General features: G+C 43.6%; 1 protein-coding gene across 1 annotated transcript in view; it reads left to right on the top strand.

Moving 5' to 3' along the window:
• Nucleotides 1-25,956, top strand: part of lyst (lysosomal trafficking regulator) — a 419,684-nt gene that overhangs the window by 97,559 nt on the left and 296,169 nt on the right. The window contains 1 exon segment of the mRNA XM_068020720.1: nt 12,063-12,258. Coding sequence (XP_067876821.1) covers nt 12,063-12,258 — 196 coding nt within the window.

Here is a 25,956-nt window from a genome sequence, read left to right as displayed (position 1 = left end):
AGTTTGTGGAGAGCATTGTATTCCTGGACAGCCATGTCTGCAGCTAGAGCAAATTTGGCTCAGAGTTGCTGAGCTGGAGTCAGCGCTGCAAATATTGTGGGGCATCAGGGAGAGGGAGAGTTACCTGAACACATTGTTCCAGGAAGCAGTCACACCCCTTAGGTTAAGTAGAACTTTAGAGTTGGTCAGTGGTCAGGGAGAGGGCGGTGTGACTGCGAGTTTATTTATTTGTTCTTGGGAGCGTCGCTGGCATTTATTGCCCATCCCTAATTGTCCTTGAAAAGATGGTGGTGAGCCGCCGCCTTGAACAGCTGCAGACCATGTGGTGTGGGTACACCCATTGTGCTGTTAGGGAGTTCCAGGATTTTGACCCAGCGACAGTGAAGGAACGCTGATGCTTCCAAGTCAGGATGGTGAGTGACCTGGAGGGGTGGTGTTCCCATGAGTCTGCTGCCCTTGTCCTTCTAGGTGGTAGAGATCGCGGGTTTGGAAAGTGTTGTTGAAGGAACCTTGGTGAGTTGCTGCAGTGCATCTTGTAGATGGTACACACTGCTGCCACTGTGTGTTGGTGCTGGAGGGAGTGAATGTGGAAGGTAGTGGATAGGATGCTGATCAGGCAGGATACTTTGTCTTGGATGGCGTCGAGCTTCTTGAGTGTTGGAGCTACACTCATCCAGGCAAGTGGAGAGTATTCCGTCGCACTCCTGACTTGTGCCTTGTTGCTGGTGGACAGGCATTGGAAATTCAGGAGGTGAGTTAGTCACCACCCTCTGACCTGCTCTTGTAGCCACAGTATTTATATGACTGGTACAGTTAAGTTTCTGGTCAATGGTAACCTCAAGGTTGTTGGTGGGGGTTTCAGCGATGGTAATATTGTTGAATGTCAAGGGGAGCTGGTTAGATTCTCTCCTGTTGGTGATGGTCATTGCCTGGGACTTGTGCGGTGTGAATGCCACTTGCACTTACCAGCCTAAGACTGAATATCGTCCAGACCTTGCTGCATATGGGCACAGATTGCATCAGTATCTGAGGAGTTGTGAATGGTACTGACCACTGCAAACATCAGCAGACATTCCCATTTCTGACCTTATGTTGGAGGAAAGGTTATTGCCGAAGATAGGCGTAGGACACTACCCTGAGAGACTCCTGCAGAAATCAGGCAGAAATTGGCATTCAGGATGTAGTGATGGAGGAGCCTCAGCACTTGACTTTGACCAACAGGTACAAAGTACTTTCTACTGTGTGGATGAGAACAAGGACTACAGGGTGGGTGGATAAACTGACCATAGCACTATGGTGCAGGATGCCATTCAAGTGGGGGGTGTGAAAAGGAATGTGCTAGTGATGGGGAAAAGTATAGTCGGGGGATAGGTACTGTTCTCTGCAGCTGGCAGCATGAGTTCTGAATTTGTGTTGCATGCCTGGTGCCAGGGTTAAAGACATCGCCTCATGGCTGGAGACGAACTTGGAGTGGGAGAGGCAGGATCTAGTTGTCGTGGTCTACATAGAAACTAGCATAGGTAAAGTTAGGAATGATCTGCTGAGAGAGTTTGAGGAGTTAGGCTGCAAATTAAAACGCAGAACTTCCAAAGTAATGATTTCTGGATTGCTACTTGAGCCACATGGCAATTGGCATCGGGTCAAGCAGATTAGAGAACTAGGCACATGGCTCAGTGTAGTGTTGGAAGAAGGGTTTTGATTCAAAGGGTACTGGGGAAAGAGGGAGCTGTTCCTTTGTGATGGGCTCCACTTAAACTGGGCTGGGATCAGTATCTTGCCAAATTGTATAATTAGGGCTATGGATAGGACAATAGATAAGTGGGGAGAGGACTCACAGAATTGTTACAGCACAGAAGGAGGCCATTCGGCCCGTCATGTCTCCGCCAGCTCTCCGAAATGGCAATTTACCCAGTGCCACACCCGCGCCTTCTCCTTGTAGTCCTACGCATTCTTCCTTTTCAAATAACAATCCAATTCTCTATTGAATGCCTCGATTGAACCTGCCTCCACTACACACTCAGGCAGTGCAATCCAGCTCCTAATCACTTGCTGCGTGAAAAAGTTTTTCCTCTTGTTGCTGTTGTTTCTTTTGCCAATTACATTATATCTGTGCCCTCTTGTTCTTGATCCCTCCACTTGTGGAAACAGTTTTTCCCTATCTACCCTGTCCAGACCCCTCATGATTTTGAATACCTCTATCAAATCTCCTCTCGGCAATATCTCCTCCAAAGAAAACATTCCCAACTTCTCCAATCTATCCATGTAACTGAAGTTCCTCATCCCTGGAACCATTCTCGTGAACCTTTTCTGCGCTCTCTCCAATGCCTTCACGTCTTTCCTAAAGTATGTGCCCAGAACTGGACACACTATTCCAGATGAGGACGAACCAGTGTTACAATTAAGTTAAACCAACCTTCCTTGCTTTTGTACTCTGTGCCACAATTAATGAAACCTTGGAAGCTCTATGCTCTGTTAATCGCTCCCTGAGCCTGTCCTGCCACCTTCAATGATTTATGCCAATATACAGACAGGTCCCTCTGCTCCTGCACTCCTTTTGGAATTGCACCCATTATTTTATATTGTCTCGCTGCGTGCTTCCTACCAAAAGGAATCACTTCACACTTCTCTGCATTAAATTTCATCTGCCACTTGTCCGCTCATTCCACCAACCTGTCTATGTCCGTTTAAAGTTCTATACTATCATTAATATATATATATATCCGAACACCGACCTTTGGGGAACTCTACTACAAATCTTCCTCCAGATAAATGGAGATTTAGAAATTTAAAGACAAAAGTCAAGGCAATAGAGCAGTGCAACAATTTGGGTAAAGAAGGGACAGAGTTTAACGGTAATACTGCATCCGTAAATAAAATCCATGCAAAGAATAGTAGTAAAAGAAAATTATACGCTCTTTATCTGAACGTGCAAAGCATTCCCAGTAAGATAGATGAACTAGCAGCACAAATCAAGATAAATGGTTTGGATCTAATTGCTGTTTCAGGGACATGGTTACAACGTAATCAAAGTTGGGGAAATAAATGTTCAAGAATACACAACATTTTGAAATGCCAGAATAGAAAAGGAGGAGTATTATCTCTGATACTAAAAGATGAAATGAGGACAGTAGTGACAAAGGATCTTGGTTCAGAATATCAAAGTAGAATCAGCATGGGTGAAGATTAGGAATAAGAAGTCAGAAAACACTGCTGGGAGTAGTTTATAGGCTCTCAGCAGTAATTATGCCATTGGACAGACAATTAAGCAAGAAATAATTGGCTTTTGTTACAAAGGCAATGTAATAATTGTAGGGAACCTTAATCTTCTCATAGACTGGACACATCAAATTGGCAAAGGTAGTCTGGAAAATGAGTTCGTAGAATGCTTTTGCGACAGTTTCCTGGAAGAATATGTTGTGAAACCAGCTAGGGATAAAGCTATTTTAGATAGAGTCATAGAGAGATACAGCACCGAAACAGGCCCTTCGGCCCAACGAGTCCGCGTCGACCATCAACCACCCATTTATCCTAATCCTACATTAATCCCATTTTCCCTCTCACATCCCCATCTTCCCTCAATTCTCCTGCCTCCTACCTACACTAGGTGTAATTTTTACAATGGCCAATTTACCTATCAACCTATCAAGGTTCAATTAGTAATCTCATAGTAAAAGATCATCTGGGTAAAAATGATCATTTTGAATTGTATTAAGTTTGAAAGTCCAGTCCCAAACAGGAATCTTGAACTTAAACAAAGCCAATTAATTAGGTATGAGGGGAGAGCTGGCTAAGGCTCATTGGGTAAATAGAACATTTAAAGAAACAATTCAGAATGTTTAACAAAAATAAATTCCATTTATAAAAAAAAAACAAAAACTCAGCATGATGGATCCATCCATAGCTTGCTAGTGAAGTTAAGGATATTAGATTAAAAAAGAGGCATATAATGTTGCATAGAATAGTAGTAAGCCTGAGGATTCGGAGTGTTTTTGAAACCAGCAAAGGGCAACCAAAAAGTTGATAGAAAAAAAAATTGGCGTAAACTAGCCAGGAATATAAAAACAGATTGTAACAGCTTTTACAAGTATATAAAAGGAGGAGGGGAAACAGTGGCTTAGTGGTATTGCCACTGGACTAGTAACCCAGCGACCCAGGGTATTTCACTGGGGACATCAGTTTGAATTAAAAGCTAGTCTAATGATGGCCATGAAACCATTGTCAATTGTTGTAAAAACCTATCTGGTTCACTAGTGTCCTTTTGGGAAGGAAATCTGCTGTCCTTACCTGGTCTGCCCTACATGTGATTCCCCAGACCCACAGCAATGTGGTTGACTCTTACATGCCCTCTGAAATGGCCTAGCAAGCCTCTCAGTTGTATCTAACCAATACGAAGTCAATAAAACCGAATGAAACTGGACGGACCACTGCCATCGACTTTGGCACCGGAAATGACAACTGCCAGCCCAGCCCAGCCCATCAATCCTGCAAAGCCCTCCTTACTAACATCTGGGGGCTTGTGCCAAAGTTGGGAGAGCTGTCCCACAGACTAGTCAAGCAACAGCCTGACATAGTCATACTCACAGAATCATACCTTACAGATAATGTCCCAGACACTGCCATCACCATCCCCGGGTGTGTCTTGTCCCACCGACAGGACAGACCCACCAGAGGTGGTGACACCATGGAATACAGTCGGTAAGGAGTTGCCCTTGGAGTCCTCAGCATCGACTCTGGACCCCATGACGTCTCATGGCATCAGGTCAAACATGGGCAAGAAAACCTCCTGCTGATTCCCACCTACTGTCCTCCCTCAGCTGATGAATCAGCACTCCTCCATGTTGAACACCACTTGGAGGAAGCACTGAGGGTGGCAAGGACACAAAATGTACTCTGGCTGGGAGACTTCAATGTCCATCACCAAGAGTGGCTCGGTAGTACCACTACTGACCAAGCTGGCCGATTCCTAAAGGACATAGCTGCTAGACTGGGTCTGCGGCAGGTGGTGAGGGAACCAAGAGGGAAAAACATACTTGACCTCGTCCTCACCAATCTGCCTGTCGCAGATGCATCTGTCCATGATGGTATTGGTAGGACTGACCACCGCACAGTCCTCAGAGACGAAGTCCTGCCTTCACATTGAGGATACCCTCCATCGTGTTGTGTGGCACGATCACCATACTAAATGGGATAGATTTCAAACAGATCTAGCAATGCAAAACTGGGCATCCATGTAGGCACTGTGGGGCATCAGCAGCAGCAGAAGTGTACTCAACCACAATCTGTAACCTCATGGCCCAGCATGTTCCCCACTCTACTGTTACCATCAAGCCAGGAGACCAACCCTGGTTCAATGAAGAGTGCAGAAGGGCATGCCAGGAGCAGCACCAGGCATACCTCAAAATGACGATAAGAGACTCATGAAGCTCGACACCATCCAGAACAATACAGCCCACTTGATTGGCACACCATGCACATTCACTCCCTCCACCACCTCCGCACAGTGGCAGCAGTGTGTACCATCTACAAGATGCACTGCAGCAACGCACCAAGGCTCCTTAGACAGCACCTACCAAGCTTGCGGTCTCTACCACCTCGAAGGGCAAGAGCAGCCGATGCATGGGAACATCACCACCTGCAAGTTCCTGTCCAAGTCGCACACCATCTTGACTTGGAACGATATCGTCGTTCCTTCACTGTTGCTGGGTCAAAATCCTGGAACTCCCTTCCTAACAGCACTGTGGGTGTACCTACCTCACATGGACTGCAGCGGTTCAAGAAGGCAGCTCATCACCACCTTCTCAAGAGCAATTGGGGATGGGCAATAAATGCTGGCATAGCCAGCGACGCCCACATCCCATGAATAAATTTTTAAAAAGCCTGGTGAAGCTACAACACAGGACTACTTGTGTGCCAAACTGCGTAAGCAGCATGTGAGAGACAGAGCTAAGCGTTCCCATAACCAACGGATCAGATCTAAGCTCTGCAGTATTGCCACATTCAGCCATGAATGGTGATGGACAATTAAACAGGAGGAGGTGGCTCCACAAATATCCCCATCCTTAATGATGGGGGAGCCCAGCACATCAGTGTGAAAGATAAGGCTGAAGCATTTGCAACAATCTTCAACCAGACATGCCTAGTGGATGATCCATCTCGGCTTCCTCCTGGAGTCCCCAGCATCACAGATGCCAGTCTTCAGCCGATTCGATTCACTGTGCGTGATATCAAGGAACGACTGAAGGCACTGGATACTGCAAAGGCTATGGGCCCTGACAATATTCCAGCAATAGTACTGAAAACCTGTGCTCCAGAACTTGCCGTGCCCCTAGCCAAGCTGTTCCAGTGCAGTTGCAACACTGGAAAATTGCCCAGGTATGTCCTGTACACACAAGGGCAGGACAAGTCCAATGTGGCCAATTACTGCCCCATCAGTCTTCTCTCGATCATCAGTGAAGATGGGCGGCGCACTGGTTAGCACCGCAGCCTCACAGCTCCAGCGACCCGGGTTCAATTCTGGGTACTGCCTGTGTGGAGTTTGCAAGTTCTCCCTGTGTCTGCGTGGGTTTTCTCCGGGTGCTCCGGTTTCCTCCCACAGCCTAAAGACTTGCAGGTTGGTAGGTAAATTGGCCATTATAAATTGCCCCTAGTATAGGTAGGTGGTAGGGAAATATAGGGACAGGTGGGGATGTGGTAGGAATATGGGATTAGTGTAGGATTAGTATAAATGGGTGGTTGATGGTCGGCACAGACTCGGTGGGCCGAAGGGCCTGTTTCAGTGCTGTATCTCTAAACTAAACTAAAACTAAAGTGATGGGAAGGTGTCATCGACAGCGCTATCAAGCGGCATTTGCTTAGCAATAACCTGCTCAATGACGCTCAGTTTGGGTTCCACCAGGACAACTCAGCTCCTGACCTCGTTATGGCCTTGGTTCAAACATGGACAAAAGAGCTGAACTGAAGAGGTGAAGTGAGAGTGACTGCCCTTGACATCAATGCAGCATTTGACAGAGTATGGCATCCTAATGAGTCCCAGTGAAACTGGAGTCAATGGGAATCAGGGAAAGCCCTCTGCTGGTCGGAGTTGTGGTTGTTGGAGGTCAATCATCTCAGCTCCTGGACATCACTGCAGGAGTTCCTCAGGATAGTGTCCTAGGCCCAACCATCTTCGGCTGCTTCATCAATGACCTTCTTTCAATCATCAGGTCAGAAGTGGGGATATTCACTGATTGCACAATGTTCAGCACCAGTCGTGTCTCCTCAGATACTGAATCAGTCCGTGTAGAAATGCAGCAAGACCTGGACAATATCCAGACTTGGTCTGATAAATGGCAAGTAGCTTTCATGCCACACAAGTGCGAGGCAATGACCATCTCCAACAAGAGAGAATCTAACCATCTCCCCATGACATTCAATGACATTGCAATCACTGAATCCCCCATTATCAACATCCTAGGGGTTACCATTGACCAGAAACTGAACTGGAGTAGCCATATAAATACCATGGCTACAAGAGCAGTTCAGAGGCTAGGACCAAAGCTTGTTCACCATCTCCAAGGCACAAGTCAGGAGTGTGTGGAATACTCTCCACCTACCTGGATGGGTGCAGCTCTAACAACACTCAAGAAGCTCAACATCATCCAGGACAAAGCAGCCCACTTGATTGGCACCCCATCCACAAACATTCACTCCCACCACCGCATAGTGGCAGCAGTGTGTACCATCTACCAGATACACTGTAGCAGCACACCAAGGCTCCTTAGACAACACCTTCCAAACCCGTGAACTCTAACAGCTAGAAGGACAAAGGTAGCAAATGCATGGGAACACCACCACCTGCAAGTTCCCCTCCAAGTCACACATCATCCTGACTTGGAACTATAGCTCCATTCCTCCACTGTTGCTGGGTCAAAATCCTGGAACTCCCTTCCGAACAGCACTGTGGGTGTACCTACCTGACATGGACTGCAGCAGTTCAAGAAGGCAGCCCACCACCACCTTCTCAAGGGCAATTGGGGATGGGCAATAAATGCTGGCCTGGCCAGCGACGCCCACTTCCCTTGAATGAATTTTTAAAAAAGTAGCAACTAAAATAAGTGTTGGTCCCTTAGAGGCAGAGACAGGAGAAATTATCATGAGGAATTAGGAAATGGCAGAGATGTTGAACAAGTATTTTGTTTCTGTCTTCACAGAAGACGACATGAATTACATACAAGAAATAGAGGGTAACCAAGGTGCTAGTAAAGGTGAGGACCTTGAGGTAATTAATATCAGCAGAGAAAGGATATTTGAGAAACCTAAGGGACTAAAAGCCAAAAGATGCCCAGGACCTGATGCCCTACATCCATGGATTCTAAAAGAGGCAGCTGCAGAGATAGTGGATGCACTGGTTATGATTTCCCAAAATTCTCTAGATTCTAAAATGGTCCCAGCAGATAAGAAGTTAGCAAATGTAACATCACTATTCAAAAAAGGAAGGAGACAGAAAACAGGCAACTGCAGGCCAGTTAGCCTGATATCATTAGTCGGGAAAATACTGGAATCTATTATGAAGGAAGTCTTAACAGTGCATTTAGAAAATCTTTGAGCAGACAATGTCATAATGGTTGTATGAAAAGTAAATCGTATTTGACCAGTTCATTCGAGTTTTTGTGATGATGTGACTAGTAGGGTAGATAAAGAGGAACCAGTTGATGTTGTATACTTGGATTTCCAAATGGCATTCGATTAGGTGTCACACAAAAGGTTAATATGCAAGATAAGGGTGCATAGAGTTGGTGGTAATATATTAGTATGGATGGAGGATTAGTTAATGGACATGAAGCAGAGAGTAGGGATAAACATGGCATTTTCAAGTTGGCAGGCTGTAACTAGTAAAGTGCCGCATGGGTCAGTGCTGGGGCCTCAGCTATTTATAATCTCTATTAATGACTTAGCTGAAGAGACAGAGAGTAATATATAAGCAGAGTAAGTTTGGTGACGATACAAAGTTAGGTAGAATGTAAGCTATGAGGAGGACACAGGCTGCAAAGAGATATAGACAGATTAAGTGAATGGACAACAAGGTGGTCGATGAAGTCTAATGTGGGGAAGTGTGAGGTTATTCACTTTAGTAGTATGAACAGAAAAGGAGAATATTTTTAAAAGGTGTGAAACTTTAAATGCTGTTAGAGAGACTTGGCTGTACTCAGACAAGGAACACAGTCAGTATGCAGATATAGCAAGCCATTAGGAAGGTAAATGGCATGTTCGCCTTCATTGCAAGGGGATTGCAGTACAAGAATAAGGAAATGATGCTACAGTTGTACAGGGTTTTGAGGAGACCACACCTGGAGTACTGTGCAGTTTTGATTTCCATATTTAAGGAAGGATATACTTGCATTGTAGGCAGTCCAGCAAAGGTTCACTAAATTGGTTCCTGGGATGAGGGTTGCCCCGATGATGAGAGGCTGATTATATTGGGCCTATACTCATTGGAATTTAGAAGAATGAGTGGTGATCTCTTTGAAACATACAAGATTCTAAAGGAGCTTGACAGGCTAGACATGGAGAGGTTGTTTCTTGTGACTGGGGAGTCTGGAACATGGGGCATGGTCTCAGGATAAGGGGTTGAGCGTTTAGAACTAAGATGAAGAGAAACTTCTTCACTCAGAGGGTTATGAATCTTTGGAATTCCCTACCCCAGTGGGTCGTGGATGCTCCATTGTTGAGTATATTTAAGGCTGCGATAGACAGATCTTGGTGGCTCAGGGAATCTCGGGATATGGGGAGCAGACAGGAAAGTGGAGTCGAGGCAGAAGCTCAGCCGTGGTTGTATTGAGTGGTGGAGCAGGCTAGATGAGCCGTATGATCAACTCCTGCTCTTATTTCTTATGTGTTTATCACTTTATTAGTATAAACAATGACCAAACAACCCAATCCCAGTCCCTCAAGACATGGATGAGTGACCTGCCCATTCCTTCGACCCCCTCAATCTTTGCCTTCGGCCTGCTTCATAAAGCATACCTGTTCAGTAGAACCTGAAAGCTGTTTTAACTCATTGTTTGTGGGATGAGCACACTATGAGGCACGTGGGTAGTGTGAACTCACATTTCCACAGATGTCAGATGAAGGTGGGATGAGTGACAGTTGTGGTGCCCCCACAAAGCCTGTCGATAGCTCACTCTTTTGGGATCACACATGATGAATGCCATTGTGATGAGGTGCCTGTGAAGCATATCACAGCATGAATCTGCATCTTTAAGAGAAGAGTGACAGTTGAATGTGGGTAGAGTGGATGATTGCATTGCTACAGAATTGAATTGTTGACCTACTGTGCCATTAGTGGCACCTGCCCGAAGCTGATTAGCACGGTTGTGAGGAACTGCTTATTCATTTTCAATTAACCACGATAGCAATGCTAATTGAATGAAGATAATTGAGTTGGCTACAGTGTGGAAGACATATGACTAGAATTTTATATGCAAACAAATTGTTCTGAATGCACCATGTGCCATATCCTAGACCTACACAGAAAGTGGTATGGTTCACTGTATTGCTTTTAGCTATTGGCAATATGTAGAGACTGTATTCAATTGGTCAGCCTAGCTTGTACATGTTCTGAAATGCTTAATATGTCAACTGGTTGTCTGTATATTGGAAGCCCTCCAAATTGCTTTTATTTCCAAAATATACTTTATTCATCTGTAAAAAGTACATTGCAAAACAGTTCCAAACAGCACCAAGTCAAAAAATACAAAGAGTGCAAAGGAGATCAGTTTCCTTCAATACAGGAGTGAGTTGCCTCATAACCCTTCCATTTCATTTTTTATGCCATGTACATTTTACAGGAAACAAATATTTTCTGGACACAGCTCGATGGGTTTTCCATGGATCCAACCCCTCAGTTCAGCTTGGTGGGGGGGACCTTACACAGTGGCCTTTCCCCAAATTGCAGTCGTGGACTGTGGCTGTTTTCAAGAAAGCATTCAAAAACACAAACAAATTTATTTTTTTTTGACACCAGAGTCTATACCCTTGCTTGTCAACGTTACCTATCGTATGATGTAGTGTAAAGCGCAGCGATGTGTATGAAATACTGTGTTAATAGGGAGAACTGTCAAAACAACTAGTAGCATAATCAATGATTTTGTCCTTAACCTGATCTGTGTCTGGAGAGGGTGCTTTGAGCTCATTAACATGAGGTGATTTACATTTACTTCCAAGTCTGTGTGTGAGAGCACTTTGAGAGAATGATGTCTTTAGAGTTATTGCAGAAAAGGGGTATTCATACATCAAAGTGTGTAAGTGTGTTTCATTTTTATGGTGTATTGGTGCCAATATTTTAAATATACCCAATGCTGCTGTTGATTAATGGTATATAATATAAAGTAGAACAGACTTGCTGACAATACTTAGTCACAGTCATGTTCCAGTATAGAACATTGTAGAGAAGGCATAGTTTATTTTTATTACTTCTTACTAAATGAATTATAAAGCATGGATGAAACAGTATGTCTGTTATGCTGGAATAAGCGATGCTTTTTTGCGATGGAGATTGTCCATGTGATATCACATGATGCCATGTGATTTTAACATTTCTGAGCCTGGAGCTTAACTTTTTTCTGTTCATATCTTTGTGGTTTAGGGTGGAGAATTTTAATAATTGGCTCCAAATAAAAACTTACAATATCAGTGTGGGATCTTAAAACTGCAGATATCAACAGTGAAGCAAGATGTCTGAACAATGTGAAGGATGAGGTGTTTAACTCTGATAATCCTTTATTGTCTGAAATTAGTTTCTTGTATGGTTGTTAGGTGAAAACCGGGATGAGTTCCAGCTCACTTTTTGTATGTAATTTCTGAAATTTTTAAGTGACCTGGACTGTAAAATTTAATTTATTTTGACAGAGGGTGCTTGAAAGGCAGACTTATCAATCGTCATCTGTTCTGTTGGTTCTGTTAAAAGCTGTAAACTTTTGTAATTACTATAGGAGGCAAACCTTTCAAATACAGCAGCAAGTAATCAGAGTTGCAACAAGAGATTGTGATGTAATGTTTTGAACAGCTTTTTCTTCTTTCCTCAGCTCAGACATGAGCAGTGCCTGTAACACGTTGGCGCGGGAATTTCTGACAGATGTGCACCAACTTTGCAATGCTGTGGCTCAGAGGTTGGAGGGCAAAGAAGAGGAAGAAGAAAGTCACATGGTTGCATTGGGAGAATACCTAGTTCGGGGTCGAGGATACCTACTACTTAGTACCTTGGATTCCATCATTGATCAGGTACTTAATTGGTCTACTTCATCGTAATGGGTGTATCTAATGTTTATCTCTTAACAATTCTCATTTCCAAACCAAGCTTAAGATATTGAATCAGGCATGGGCTTCTCCTTTCTGGTTTTTCTATATTATTTAGCATTTGAACAAATCTCTGCTTCATCAACTCAAAAATGTCTAAATGTTTACTAATTAAATCTCAAGTTGTTGGTTCTAAGAGTTTGCACACAATATTAGAATCACCAGGCTACAGTTTCTCCGTTTAAACTTCTTTGTGAATGGGGGTATTATGTAGGTTACCACCTCATTCCAAAAAAGGCGCATGAGTGAAATTAGTAAGTATTTGGATTACTGTGCCAGTTGGGGTAGTAGAGACAGAAACATTGTGTTCAAAATGGAGTTGGATATTAAAATCTAAGAGCCAGTGCTCTGGAAAGATTAGTCTTTAAACCAATTTGGTGGCTTGTCCTTGACTTTTCTTATGGTCTTGTTTGCCAGTGATAGCCTCCTGCAAAACAGGGTGACCTGAATGATGCCTAGCCTAAAGGCTCTTAGTCATGATAGGTTGCCTGTGTTAGAACTATTTACTTTCAAGAAATGAAAGTTTAAAGGAGATACAAGCGTTTTTTTTAAAATGCTGAAGAGATTGGATTCAGTCAGTTTGCATTTGTTACTTGAGATGCAAAAAGGTGATAGAATTAGAGGACATTCCTACAAAATTCATAGGCATAGAATTATTTTAGATGTGAGAGAGTATTTTCTTTCGCAGAGAGATATTGCCTAATAGAATAAATTACCTAAGCATATGGTGGATGAGGTTTTGTGGCTGCCCTTTAATGGGGAATTTCACAAGTTTAGGGAGTAAGAAGTTGGGATTGTGAAAATCTGTGGGGACTGCAGTTTACTTGTTTGCTTAGGGAATAGGAGGGGTATGTCTCTAATATAGTTTCCTCTGTTTTTGCTTTCCTAGGAGATTGCATGGTTAGGGTTTGCATTAGTGTGTGTGGCTGCGGTTGTCTGGATTGGGCATTATTGGTGGATCCCATGGCTTTTTCCTATCTTTTTCTCTATGTTCAGTGTGGTGGCTAAAAAGTTTAGTTTAGTTTAGAGATACAGCACTGAAACAGGCCCTTCGGCCCACCGAGTCTGTGCCGACCATCAACCACCCATTTATATACTAATTCTACACTAATTCCATATTCCTACCACATCCCCACCTATACTAGGGACAATTTGTAATGGCCAATTTACCTGTCAACCCGCAAGTCTTTGGCATGTGGGAGGAAACCGGAGCACCCGGAGGAAACCCACGCAGACACAGGGAGAACTTGCAAAGTCCACACAGGCAGTACCCAGAATTGAACCCGGGTCGCTGGAGCTGTGAGGCTGCGGTGCTAATCACTGCGCCACTGTGCCGCCTCGGCAAGTATTCTGTACTCAAGTATTCTTTTCCATTCTCTTTTCCCTGCTGACTGCTATAGGGACTTCCTGAATATACTATAATAATTCAATGTCCCAACACTAATGACTTGTTTCCAACACACAAAGCACTCTTGTGAACTGAGACTTGATCTTGTACATATTGTGAATGGGAAATAGTGTGCCTTAGGGCTAACCATGTACCCATTTTTCCCTGTAGGTTATACTGCATATTGCTCACTGTCTAGCCCTGACCTCTCCAGTAGGTGGAAAAGCACTGTTAATCCTGTATGTTAACATTTTTTTTATTTGTTGAGACGTGGACATCGCTGGCAAGACCAGCATTTATTTCCCATCCTTAATTGCCCTTGAGAAGGTGGCAGTGGACCACCTTCTTGGACCACTGTAGTCTGTGTTGAAGGTACAGGTGACGAGAAATTTAGAACGTTAGCAAGAAAGGACAAGGCCATAGTGCAGGGTAGCGATATGGGTAATAATAACCAGAGTGTGACAGGAAGAGACAGAGCATACAAACATAAGAGTGCACCAGAGTAGGGAAAAATGGTAAAAAGACACAACTAAAGGCTCTTTATCCAAATGCATGCAGCATTCGTAACAAGATGGATGAATTGATAGCACAAATAGAAATAAATGAGTATGATAGCCATTGCAGAGACATGGTTGCAAAGTGACCATGGCTGGGAACTGAATACTCAAGGATATTTGACATTTCGGAAGGATAAAGGAGGTGGGGTATCTCTGTTAATAAAAGATAAGGTCAGTACGGTAGTGGGATATGATCTTGGCTCGGAAGATTAAGATGTAGAATCAGTTTGGGTGGAGATAAATAGCAAAGGAAAGGAGTCACTGGGAGTATTTTATAGGCCCCTTAACAGTAGCTTCACTGTAGGACAGTATCAATCAAGAAATAATTGGTTCTTGTAGGAAAGGTGCTGCAATAATTTTGGGCGTTTTAATCATCTTATAGATTGGACTAATCAAATTGGCAAAGGTAGCCTGGACGATGAGTTTGCAGAGTGTATTCAGGGCAGTTTGTTTGAACAATACGTTCTGGAACCAAAGAGGGAGTAGGCTATTTTAGACCTGGTAGTGTGTAATGAGACATGATTAATTAATGACCTCATAGTAAAGGATCCTCTAGGCAAGCATGATTAAAAAATGATAGAATTTCACATTCAGTTTGAGGGTCAGACACTTGGGTCTGAAACTAGTGTCTTAAATGTAAATCAAGGCATGAGTATGAAGACAGAAATAAAAACAGAGTGTTGGAAATACTCAGCAGGCCTGGCAGCATCTGTGGGGAGAGAAGCAGAGTTAACGTTTCAGGTCAGTGACCTTTCATCAGAACTGGCAAAGATGAAAGGTCACTGACCTGAAACAGTAACTCTGCTTCTCTCTCCACAGATGCTGCCAGACCCGCTGAGTATTTTCAGCACTTTTTGTTTTTATTTCAGATTTCCAGCATCTGCAGTATTTTGCTTTTCTTTTAGTATGAAGACAGAGTTGGCTACAGTGAACTGGGAAAATAAGTTAAAAGATAAGATGGTAGATAAGCAGTGGCAGACATTTAAGGAGATATTCCTTAACTCTTAACAAAAATATATTTCATTGAGAAAGAAACTCTACGAGAAGGGTGCACCATAGGTGGCTAAGGAAATTAAGAATGGTTATCAAATTGAAAATGAAATACAATTCTGCAAAGATTAGTGGTAGGCCAGAAGATTGGAAAACCTTTAGAAACCAGCAGAGGATGACTTCAAAAAAAAAATGGGAGAAATTAGAGTATGAGAGTAAACTAGCAAGAAATATAAAAACAGACAGGAAGAGCTTCTACGAATATATATCTATAAAAAAAAAAGGAAGAGAGTAGCTAAAGTGAGCATTGGTCCCTTGGAGGATAAGACTGGGGAATTCATAATGGGAAGCAAGGAAATGGCAAAATGAACCACTATTTTGTATTTGTCTTCACAGCAGAAGACACAAAAAGCATCCCAAGAATAGTTGAAAGTCAAGAGACAAAAGGGAGGGAGGAACTTAAAACAATTGCTATTACTAGAGAAAATGTACTAGGACAACTAATGGGACTAAAGGCTGACAAATCCCCTGGACCTGATGGCCTGCATCCTAGGGTCTTAAATGACTGCAGAGATGATGGATGCATGGGTTGTAATTTTACAAAATTCCATAGTTTCTGGAAAGGTCCCATTGGATTGGAAAACTGCAAATGTTACACCTCTATTCGAGAAAGGAGGGAGGCAGAAAGCAGGACCTATAGGCCAGATAGCCTACATCTGTCATTTCGGAAAATGCTAGAACCCATTATTAAGAAAGTAGTAACAGGACGTTTAGAAAATCATAATGCAATCAAGCAGAGTCAACATGGTTTTATGAAAGGTAAATTGTATTTGACAAATTTATTAGAGTTCCTTGAGGATGTAACACGCAGAGTGAATAAAGGGGAACCAGTAGAGGTCGTGAACTGGATTTTGTTCTCCCCCACACGGAAAATTGTGGCGGATCTGTGATGTGGGCTGCTGTTTTTTAAGCCCGCTGCCAACATCGGTGGTGGCCACAGAAGATTCAGCCCAGTGTATTTAGATTTCAAAAAGATATTCGATAAAGTGCCACATAAAAGGTTACTACACAAGATAAGAGCTCATGGTGTTGCGGGTAATATGTTCGCATGGATAGTGGATTGGCTAGCTAACAGGAAGCAGAGTGTCAGGATAAATGGTGCATTTTCAGGTTGACAAACTGGAATTAGTGGAGTGCCATTGGGATCAGTGCTTGGGCCTCAACTATTTACAATCTCTTTGTTAATGACTTGGATGAAGGGACCAAGTATATTGTTGCCAAATTTGCTGACGATGTAAAGATAGGAAGGAAATCAAGTTATGAGACGGATACAGTGTCTCCAAAGAGATTTAGGTAGTTTAAGTGAGTGGGCAAAAATTTGGCAGATGGCTTATAATGTGGGAAAGTGTGAGGTTCTCCACTTTAGGGGGAAGAATAGAAAAGTTGAATATTATTTAAATAGAGAAAGACTGCAGAATGCAGCGGTACAGAGGGATCTGGTTGTCCTTGTAAATGAATCACAAAATGTCAGCATACAGTCGCAGCAAGTAATTAAGAAGGCACGTGGAATGTTGGCATTTATTGCAAGGGGGTTGGAGAATGAAAGTAGGGAAGTTTTGCTATAACTGTACAAGGGTTATGGGAGGCAGGCAGGAAATTGGAGATTAGCCATGAATGGGGGAGCGGGCCCGAGGGGCTGAATGGCCTACTCCTGCCCTTGTTTATGATCTTGTGATAAGCTGAAGCCTGAATGTTGTCCAGGCCTTGCTGCGTGTGAGAACAGACTACTTCATGATCTGAGCAGTTGGAAGTGGTGCTGAACACTGTGCAATCATCAAACATCCTCACGTTTGACCTTCTGATGGAGGAAAGATTATTGCTGAAGCAACTGAAGGTGGTTGGGCCTGGGACACTGCCCTGAGGAACTCCTACAGTGTCATTCCCATGACATTTTAACAACATAGGAAATAGAAGCTGCTGTTGGCCTTACGGCCCCTTGAGCCTGCTCCGCCATTTAGTACCATCATGGCTGACCATCGACCTTTCCACTTTCCCATGTTGTCTTCATGCCCCTTCATTCCCGTTAGTGCCCCAAAATATATCTCTCTCTGCCTTGAACATACTCTGACTCAGCATCCACAGCCCTGTGGGGTATAGAATTCCAAAGATTCACAACCCTTTGGGTGAAGAAGTTTCTCTCCATCTCAGTCCTAAATGACCAATCCCTTACCCTGCAATTCTCACCCCTGTTTTAGACTCTCGAACCAGAGGAAACAGCAGTTCAGCATCTATCTTGTCAAGCCCTCTAAGAAATTATCTCTGCAGCTACCTCTTTTAAAAAGCTGGAGTGTAAGCCATCCGGTTCAAAGGATTTGTTAACGTTTAGTCCCATTAATTTCTACAGTACTTTTTCTTTATGAATGTTAATTACTTTAAGTTCCTCCCTCTCATTAGACTCTTGGTTCCCCACAATTCTTTGTGTCTTCTGCTTTGAATACAAGCACAAAATATTTGTTTACTGTCACTGCTACTTCCCTATTTTCCCCTTAAAATTTCTACTGTCTCTGCCTTTAAGGGACCCATGTTTAATTTTGCTAATCACTTCCTTTTTACATACTTGTAAAAGTGCTTACAATCTGTTTTTATATTTCTTGCTACTTTACTCTCTCTTTTCTCCCTCTTAATCAGTTTTTTTTTGGTCATCCTTTGCTGATTTTTAAAACCCTCCCAATCCTTAGGCTTGTTTCTCTTTTTGGCAAAATTATAAGCTCTTTTAATCTAATACTATCCTTAACTGCTTTAGTTAGCCATGGATGGGCCCTTTTCCAGTGGAGTTTTTATTCCTCAGGGGAATGTATATTTATTGAAAATTATGGAATTCTCCTGGGGCGCTGACCAACATTCATCCCTCAACAGCAATAATCATCCATCTACTTTCTTTATATTGAATCTGGCTGTGTGCAAAACTGCCATCGCATTTTAAAGTAATTTGTTATAGCTGATGTTTTTTGTGATATTTCTAACAGGTGATTAGTTGGCATGTAAATCTAAGTCTTCTGAAATAGATTTTTAAAAAAAACACTGATTATCAGAGGAATTGGTTATTTGAGTTGAAGCTTTGTTTTCAGCAAAATTAATGAAGGCACTCCTTCCTTTTGTTTTTATCTTAAGTTGCCTTCAAGCCCCAAGCATTATGTCTAAAACTAATTTTTAATGGAACTGAGGAAGAAAAGGAGATCCATGATTTCAGTATCCCCAAAAATAGCCTTGTTAACATTGTCATACTCTGGAAAGCTAAGTTCTGATGTGTTAAAACGTGGCCAGTGCAATTATGATGGTACCAGTGAGAGTGAGTTCTCTTAAATAAGAGCACTCTGAGGGGGAAGGGTGAGTAGCCAGAGCTCCTGGTCCATATTGGTATTAATGATATAGGTAGAAAGAGAGATGAGGCAGATTTCAAGGAGCTAGGAAAGAGACTAACAAGCGGGACCTCAAATATAGTCATCTCCGGATTACTATCAGTGCCATGCGCTACTATAGAAATTGGAGGATAGAGGAGATAAATTCATGGCTGCAGAGGTGGGTCAAAAGAGAGGGCTTTAGATTCTTGGGACATTGGGGCTAATTCTGAGGGAGGTGGGACGTATACAGGCCAGATGGGTTGCACCTCAACAGGAACGGGATCAATGTCTTTGTGGGTCAGTTTGCTAGTGCTGTTGGGCAGGGTTTAAACTAACTTGGCAAGGGGTTGGGAACCAGAATGGAGCATTAGGAAGGATGAACAAGGTGAACATAAGATTGGGAGAAGCAGATAGCACTAGAGTAAGAAATAATAAGATATTAGGTGGTGTCAGTCTAAGAGGTAATGAAATAAGGTCAAAATTAGGTACTCACTGCATGTATGCAAATACATGCCAGCTGGTAAATAAGGTTGGAGAGCTGCAGGCACAAATAGCCACATGGGAATATGATGCGGTGATAACAGAGACCAGGCTCAGAAAAAGGGACAGGACTGGGTACTAAATATTCCTGGTACAAAATATTCTTGGATATAAGGTGTTCAGGAAAGATGAGAAAGGAAAGAAAGGAGGAGGGGTGGCTGTAATAATTGAGAAGAATATTACAGTGCTGGAGAGTGAATATATTCTGGAGGGGTCAGGGACTGAATCTGTAAGAGTTAAGTAAAAATAGAGCTACCGTTACACTACTGGGTGTGTCATGTAGGCCACCAATTAGTTGGAAGATGTAGAGGAGCAAATTTGCAAAGAAATTAGAGAGGTGCAAAAACTATAGAGTAGTGATGATGGGGGACTTCAGTTATCCTAATAGACTGGGATAGTAATAGTCTAAAGGGCAAAGAACGAGAAAAGTTTCTGAAGTGTGTTCAGGAGAATTTTCTTGATCTGTATGTTTCGGGCCCAATAAGAAAGGAGGCATAGCTGGATCTGGTTCAGGGGAAATAACATAAGAACATAACAAATAGGAGCAGGAGTAGGCCATTCAGCCCCTCAAGCCTGCCCCGCCAATCAATAAGATCATGGCTGATTTGTCCCAGGCCTCAACTCTTTTTTTCGGGCCTGCTCCGCATAACCCTTTACTCGCCGAGATTTCAAAAATCTGTCTACCTCCTCCTTAAATACATTTAGTGATCTAGCCTCCACAACTCTCTGAGGTAGAGAATTCCAGAGATTCACCACCCTCTGAGAGAAGAAATTGCTTCGCATCTCAGTTTTAAATGTGCGATCCCTTATTCTGTAACTATGTCCCTAATTCGAGATTCCCCCACCAGTGGAAACATATTCTCAACATCTACCCTGACAAGCTCCCTTAGAATCTGATATGTTTCAATAAGATCACCTCTCATTCTGCTAAACTCCAATGAGTAAAGGCCTAACCTATTTAGCCGTTCTCGATCAGACAACTACTTCATCCCAGGAATCAGCCTAGTGAATCTTTTCTGAACTGCCTCCAATGCTGGTATATCTTCTTCTTCTTCTTCTTCTTTTGGGCCTCCTTATCTCGAGAGACAATGGATACGATCCTTCCTTAAATATGGGGGCCAAATCTGTATGGAGTACTCTAGGTGTGGCCTCATTAACACCCTGTGCAGTTGTAAGAAGACTTCCCTAGTTTTAATCTCTAATCACCTAACAATAAAGGCCAAAATTCCATTTGCCTTCCTAATTACTTGCTGCACCTGCATGCTAACTTTTTGTGTTTCATGTACAAGAACACCCAGATCCCTCTGTGCTGCAGTATTTTGCAGTCTTTCTCCTTCTAAATAATCTGCCTTTTTATTTTTCCTACCAAAGTGGATGACCCTACACGTTCCCACATTTGAACTCCATCTGCCAAGTTTTTGCCCACTCACTTAACCTATCTATAATCCCTTTGCAGATTCCTTATCCTCATCACAACATGCCTTCCCACCTATTTTTGTATCGTCAGCAAATTTAGATACACTACACTCTGTCCCTTCCTCCAAGTCATCAATATCGATAGTAAATAGTGAGGCCCTGGGACTGATCCTTGTGGCACCCCACTAGTGACGGCTTTCCAACCTGAAAAAGACGTATTAATCCCGACTCTCTGTCTTCTGTGTGTTAGCCAATCCTCAATCCATGCCAGTACATTGCTTCCAATACCGAGTTCTTATTTAGTGCAATAACCTTTTATGTGGCACCTTATCGAACGCCTTCTGAAAATCCAAATACACTACATCTACTGGTTCCCCTTTATCCTCTCTGCTTGTTATATCCTCAAAGAACTCTAACAAATTTGTCAAACATGATTTCCCTTTCATAAAACCATGTTGACTCTGTTTGATTGCATTATGTTTTTCTAAATGTCCTTCTATTTCTTCCTTAATAATGGACTCTAGCATTTTCCCAATGACAGATGTTAAGCTAACTGGTCTATAGTTTCCTGTTTTCTGTCTCCCTCTTTTCTTGAATAGGGGCGATACATTAGAGGTTTTCCAATCCACTGATACCCTACCAGAATCCAGTGAGTTTTGGAATATTATGACCAATGCCTCCACTATCTCTGCAGCCACTTCTTTTAAAACTCTTGGATGCAGGCCATCAGGTCCTGGCGACTTGTCTGCCTTTAGTCCCATCAATTTGTCCAGCACCTTTTCCCTCATGATAGAGATTGTTACAAGTTCCTCCCTCCCATTTACACCTTGCTCATCTATTATTGTTGGGATGTTTATAGTGTCCTCCACCATGAAGACCGATGAAAAAAATATTGGTTTAAATTATCTGCCATTTCCCTGTTATTAATTCCCCAGTCTCATACTCTGAGAGTCCCACACTTACTTTAGCTATTCTCTTCCTTTTAAGTACCCCTAGAAGCTCTTACTGTTTTTATATTTCTTGACAATTTGCTCTCATAATCAATTTTCTCCCTCTTTATTAGTTTTTTAGTCATCTGCTGGTTTCTAAAAATATTCCCAATCCTCTGGCCTACCACTAGCTTTCGCCACGTTGTACGCCTTTGTTTTTGATTTGATATTCTCCTTAACTTCCTTTGTTATCCACGGGTGGTTGGTTGTTCTCATCGAGTCCTTCCTTCTGACCGGAATAAATGTTTGCTGAGTGTTATGAAATATCTGTTTAAAATTCTGCCACTGTCCCTCTACTGACTTTGCCTGTAGTCTATTTTCCCAGCCTGCTTTAGACAACTGTTTCTTCATACCTCTGTAATTTCCCTTGTTTAAGTTGAAGACACTGGTTTGAGACCCAAGTTGCTCACCCTCAAACTGAATTCTACCATGTTATGATCGCTTCCCCCTAGAGGATCCTGAACTATGAGATCTCTTATTAATCCTACCTCATTACACATTACCAAATCTAAAATAGCCTTGGTAGGTTCTGCAACGTATTGTTGTAAGAAACAATCCTTGATGCACTCTGCAAATTCGTCTTCAATGTTACCAATTTGATTTGTCCAGTCTATATGCAGATTAAAATCGCTCATGATAATTGCAGTGCCCTTCTTACACGCCTCCATTATTCCCTGATTAATTCTTTGTCCTACAGAGAGGCAACTCTTTGGGGACCTATAGACCACTCCCACCTGTGATTTCTTTCCCTTGCTATTCCTTATTTCCACACAAACTGATTCTACATCACAATCTATTACACCTATGTCATTACTCACGACTGCACTGATCCCTTCCTTTATTAACAAAACTACCCACCTCCTTTTTCTTTCTGCCTATTCTTCCGGAACGTCGAATATCCTTGAACATTGAGTTTCTAGTCCTGGTCATCCTGCAACCACGTCTCAGTGATAGCTATCAAATCATATTCATTTATTTCTATTTGTGCCGTCAGCTCATCTATCTTGTTACAAATGCTACATGCTTTCAGATAAAGAGCCTTAAGCTTTGACTTTTTACCATTGGTTCTAATTTCTGCTGTACTCTTATGCTTGCATTCTCTATCCCTTCCAGTCACACTCTGATTAATGTATGCCCAATTCACTACCCTGCACCTCTGCTGTCTTACTTATCGACTTTTTAAACTTCCCTTCAATTGAACCCTCCCCCCCACTGTTTAGTTTAAAGTCTTATCTACAGCCCTAGTTAGATGATTCGTGAAGACTCTGGTCCCAGCCCGTTTCAAGTGAAGCCCATCCCAATGGAACAGCTCTCTCTTTGCCCAGTGTCCCATGAATTGGAACCCATTTCTCCCACACCAATCTTTGAGCCACGCATTTATCTCTCTAAATGTTATTTACCACGCATTTATCTCTCTAAATCTTATTTACCCTGTGCCAATTTGCATGTGGCTCAGGTAGTAATCCAGAGATTATTACGTTTGTGGTTCTGATTTTTAATTTAGCTCCGAGCTGCTCATAGTCCCTGAGCAGAACCTCTTTCCTACTCGTACCTATGTCGTTGGTACCTACGTGGACCAAGACAACTGGATCCTTTCCCTCCCACTCCAAGTTCCTCTCTAGCCCAGAAGAGATGTCCTTAACCTTGGCACCAGGTAGGCAACACTGCCTTCGGGACTCTCTATCTTTGCTGCAGAGAAGAGTATTTCCTAACTATGCCATCCCTATTACTACTGCACTTCTCTTTTGACCCCCCACTTGAATGGCGCTCTGAACCACGATGCTGTGGTCAGTTCGCTCATCCTCCCTGCAGTCTGTGCCCTTGTCCACACCGGGAGCAAGAACCTCGTACCCTGTTGGATCAGGGCACTGACTGAGGCTCCTCCAAAGCTAAATTCTGGATCCCCATACCTGCCTCACTTGAAGTCACAGCCTTCTGTCCCTGACCAGAGTCCAAATTTGATGTAATTAATCTAAGGGGTGTGACTGTCTCCTGAAACATAGAGTCCAGGTAACTCTCCCCCTCCCTGATTTGTGCAGTGTCCGCAGCTCAGACTCCAGCTCATCAACTCTGAGCTGAAGGTCCTCAAGCAGCCAACACTTGCCGCAGATGTGGTCACAGTGGATCACACCGGCATCCACCAGCTGCCACATACTACAGCTGCAGCACATCGCCTGCCCAGCCATCTCTATTCAAACAAAGAACAGTACAGCACAGCACAGGAACAGGCCATTCGGCCCTCCATGCCTGCACCGATCCTGATGCCTGCCTAAACTAACACCTTCTGCACTTCCGGGGCCCAGATCCCTCTATTCCCATCCTATTCATGTATTTGTCAAGATGTCTCTTAAACGTCACTATCGTATCTGCTTCCACCACCTCCCCTGGCAGCAAGTTCCAGGCACTCACCACCCTCTGTGTAAAAAAAACTTGCCTCGCACATCCCCTCTAAACTTTGCCCCTCGCACCTTAAACCTATGTCCCCCAGTAACTGACTCTTCCACCCTGGGAAAAAGCTTCTGACTATCCACTCTGTCCGTGCCGCTCATAACTTTGTAAACCTCTATCATGTCGCCCCTCCACCTCCGTCGTTCCAGTGAAAACAATCTGAGTTTTTCCAACCTCTCCTCATAGCTAATGCCCTCCAGACCAGGCAACATCCTGGTAAACCTCCTCTACCATCTCCAAAGCCTCCACGTCCTTCTGGTAATGTGGCGACCAGAATTGCACGCAATATTCTAAGTGTGGCCTAACTAAGGTTCTGTACAGCTGCAACATGACTTGCCTACTTTTCTACTCGATGCCCCGACCGATGAAGGCAAGCATGCCGTATGCCTTCTTGACTACCTTATCCACCTGCGTTGCGGCTTTCAGTGACCTGTGGCCCTGTACGCCCAGATCTCTCTGCTTGTCATACTCGTAAGGTTCTGTATACTTCCCACCTGCATTAGACCTTCCAAAATGCATTACCTCACATTTGTCCGGATTAAAGTCCATCTGCCATTTCTCCGCCCAAGTCTCCAAACCGATCTATATCCCGCTGTATCCTCTGACAATCCTCATCAGTATCTGCAACTCCACCAACCTTTGTGTCGTCCGCAAACTTACTAATCAGACCAGCTACATTTTCCTCCAAATCATTTATCTATACGACAAACAACAAAGGTTCCAGCACTGATACCTGTGGAACACCACTAGTCACATTCCTCCATTCAGAAAAACACCCATCCACTGATACCCTCTGTCTTCTATGACTGAGCCAGTTCTGTATCCATCGTGCCAGCTCACCTCTGATCCAGTGTGACTTCACCTTTTGTACCAGTCTAATCCCATATTCCTACACATCCCCACCTGTCCCTATATTTCCCTACCACATCCCCACCTGTCCCTATATTTCCCTACCACCTACCTATACTAGGGGCAATTTATAATGGCCAATTTACCTACCAACCTGCAAGTCTTTGGTTTGTGGAGGAAACCGGAGCACCCGGAGAAAACCCACGCAGACACAGGGAGAACTTGCAAACTCCACACAGGCAGTACCAGAATTGAACCCGGGTCGCTGGAGCTGTGATAGCTGCGGTGCTAACCATTGCGCCACTGTGCCGCCCATTCAATCCCCTGCAATAAATGATCAGATTCTATTAGCCTTCCTAAGTACTTGCAGTACCTGCAGACTAACTTTATGCAATTCGTGCACATGGCAAGCCACTTCCCTCTGCATCACAGAGCTCTGCAATCTCTCACCATTTAGATAATGTGCTTTTTTAAATCTGCCTGCCAAAATGGACAATTTCACATTTTCCTCCATTATTACTGCATTTGCCAATATATTACCCACTACACCATGAACACTTTTCCAAGAGAGAGAGAGGCTGGGAGTCGGCGCGATGGAGAATGGCGGTTGGGCGTGGGGCGGGAGAGAGAGAGAGAGAGAGACTGGGCGGAGAGAGAGAGACTGGGGCGGGAGAGAGAGAGACTGGGCGGGAGAGAGAGAGACTGGGCGGGAGAGAGAGAGACTGGGGCGGGAGAGAGAGAGAGACTGGGCGGGAGAGAGAGAGAGACTGGGGCGGGAGAGAGAGAGAGACTGGGGCGGGAGAGAGAGAGAGACTGGGGCGGGAGAGAGAGAGAGACTGGGGCGGAGAGAGAGAGAGACTGGGGCGGGAGAGAGAGAGAGACTGGGGCGGGAGAGAGAGAGAGACTGGGGCGGGAGAGAGAGAGAGACTGGGCGGGAGAGAGAGAGAGAGACTGGGGCGGGAGAGAGAGAGAGACTGGGGCGGGAGAGAGAGAGAGACTGGGGCGGGAGAGAGAGAGAGACTGGGGCGGGAGAGAGAGAGAGACTA

This window comes from Heterodontus francisci, chromosome 3 (genome assembly GCF_036365525.1).
Source record: "Heterodontus francisci isolate sHetFra1 chromosome 3, sHetFra1.hap1, whole genome shotgun sequence".
Classification (NCBI taxonomy): Eukaryota; Metazoa; Chordata; class Chondrichthyes; order Heterodontiformes; family Heterodontidae; genus Heterodontus; species Heterodontus francisci.
Note: the sequence above shows the minus strand (reverse complement) of the source record. Positions and strands in the feature narration are given on the sequence as shown.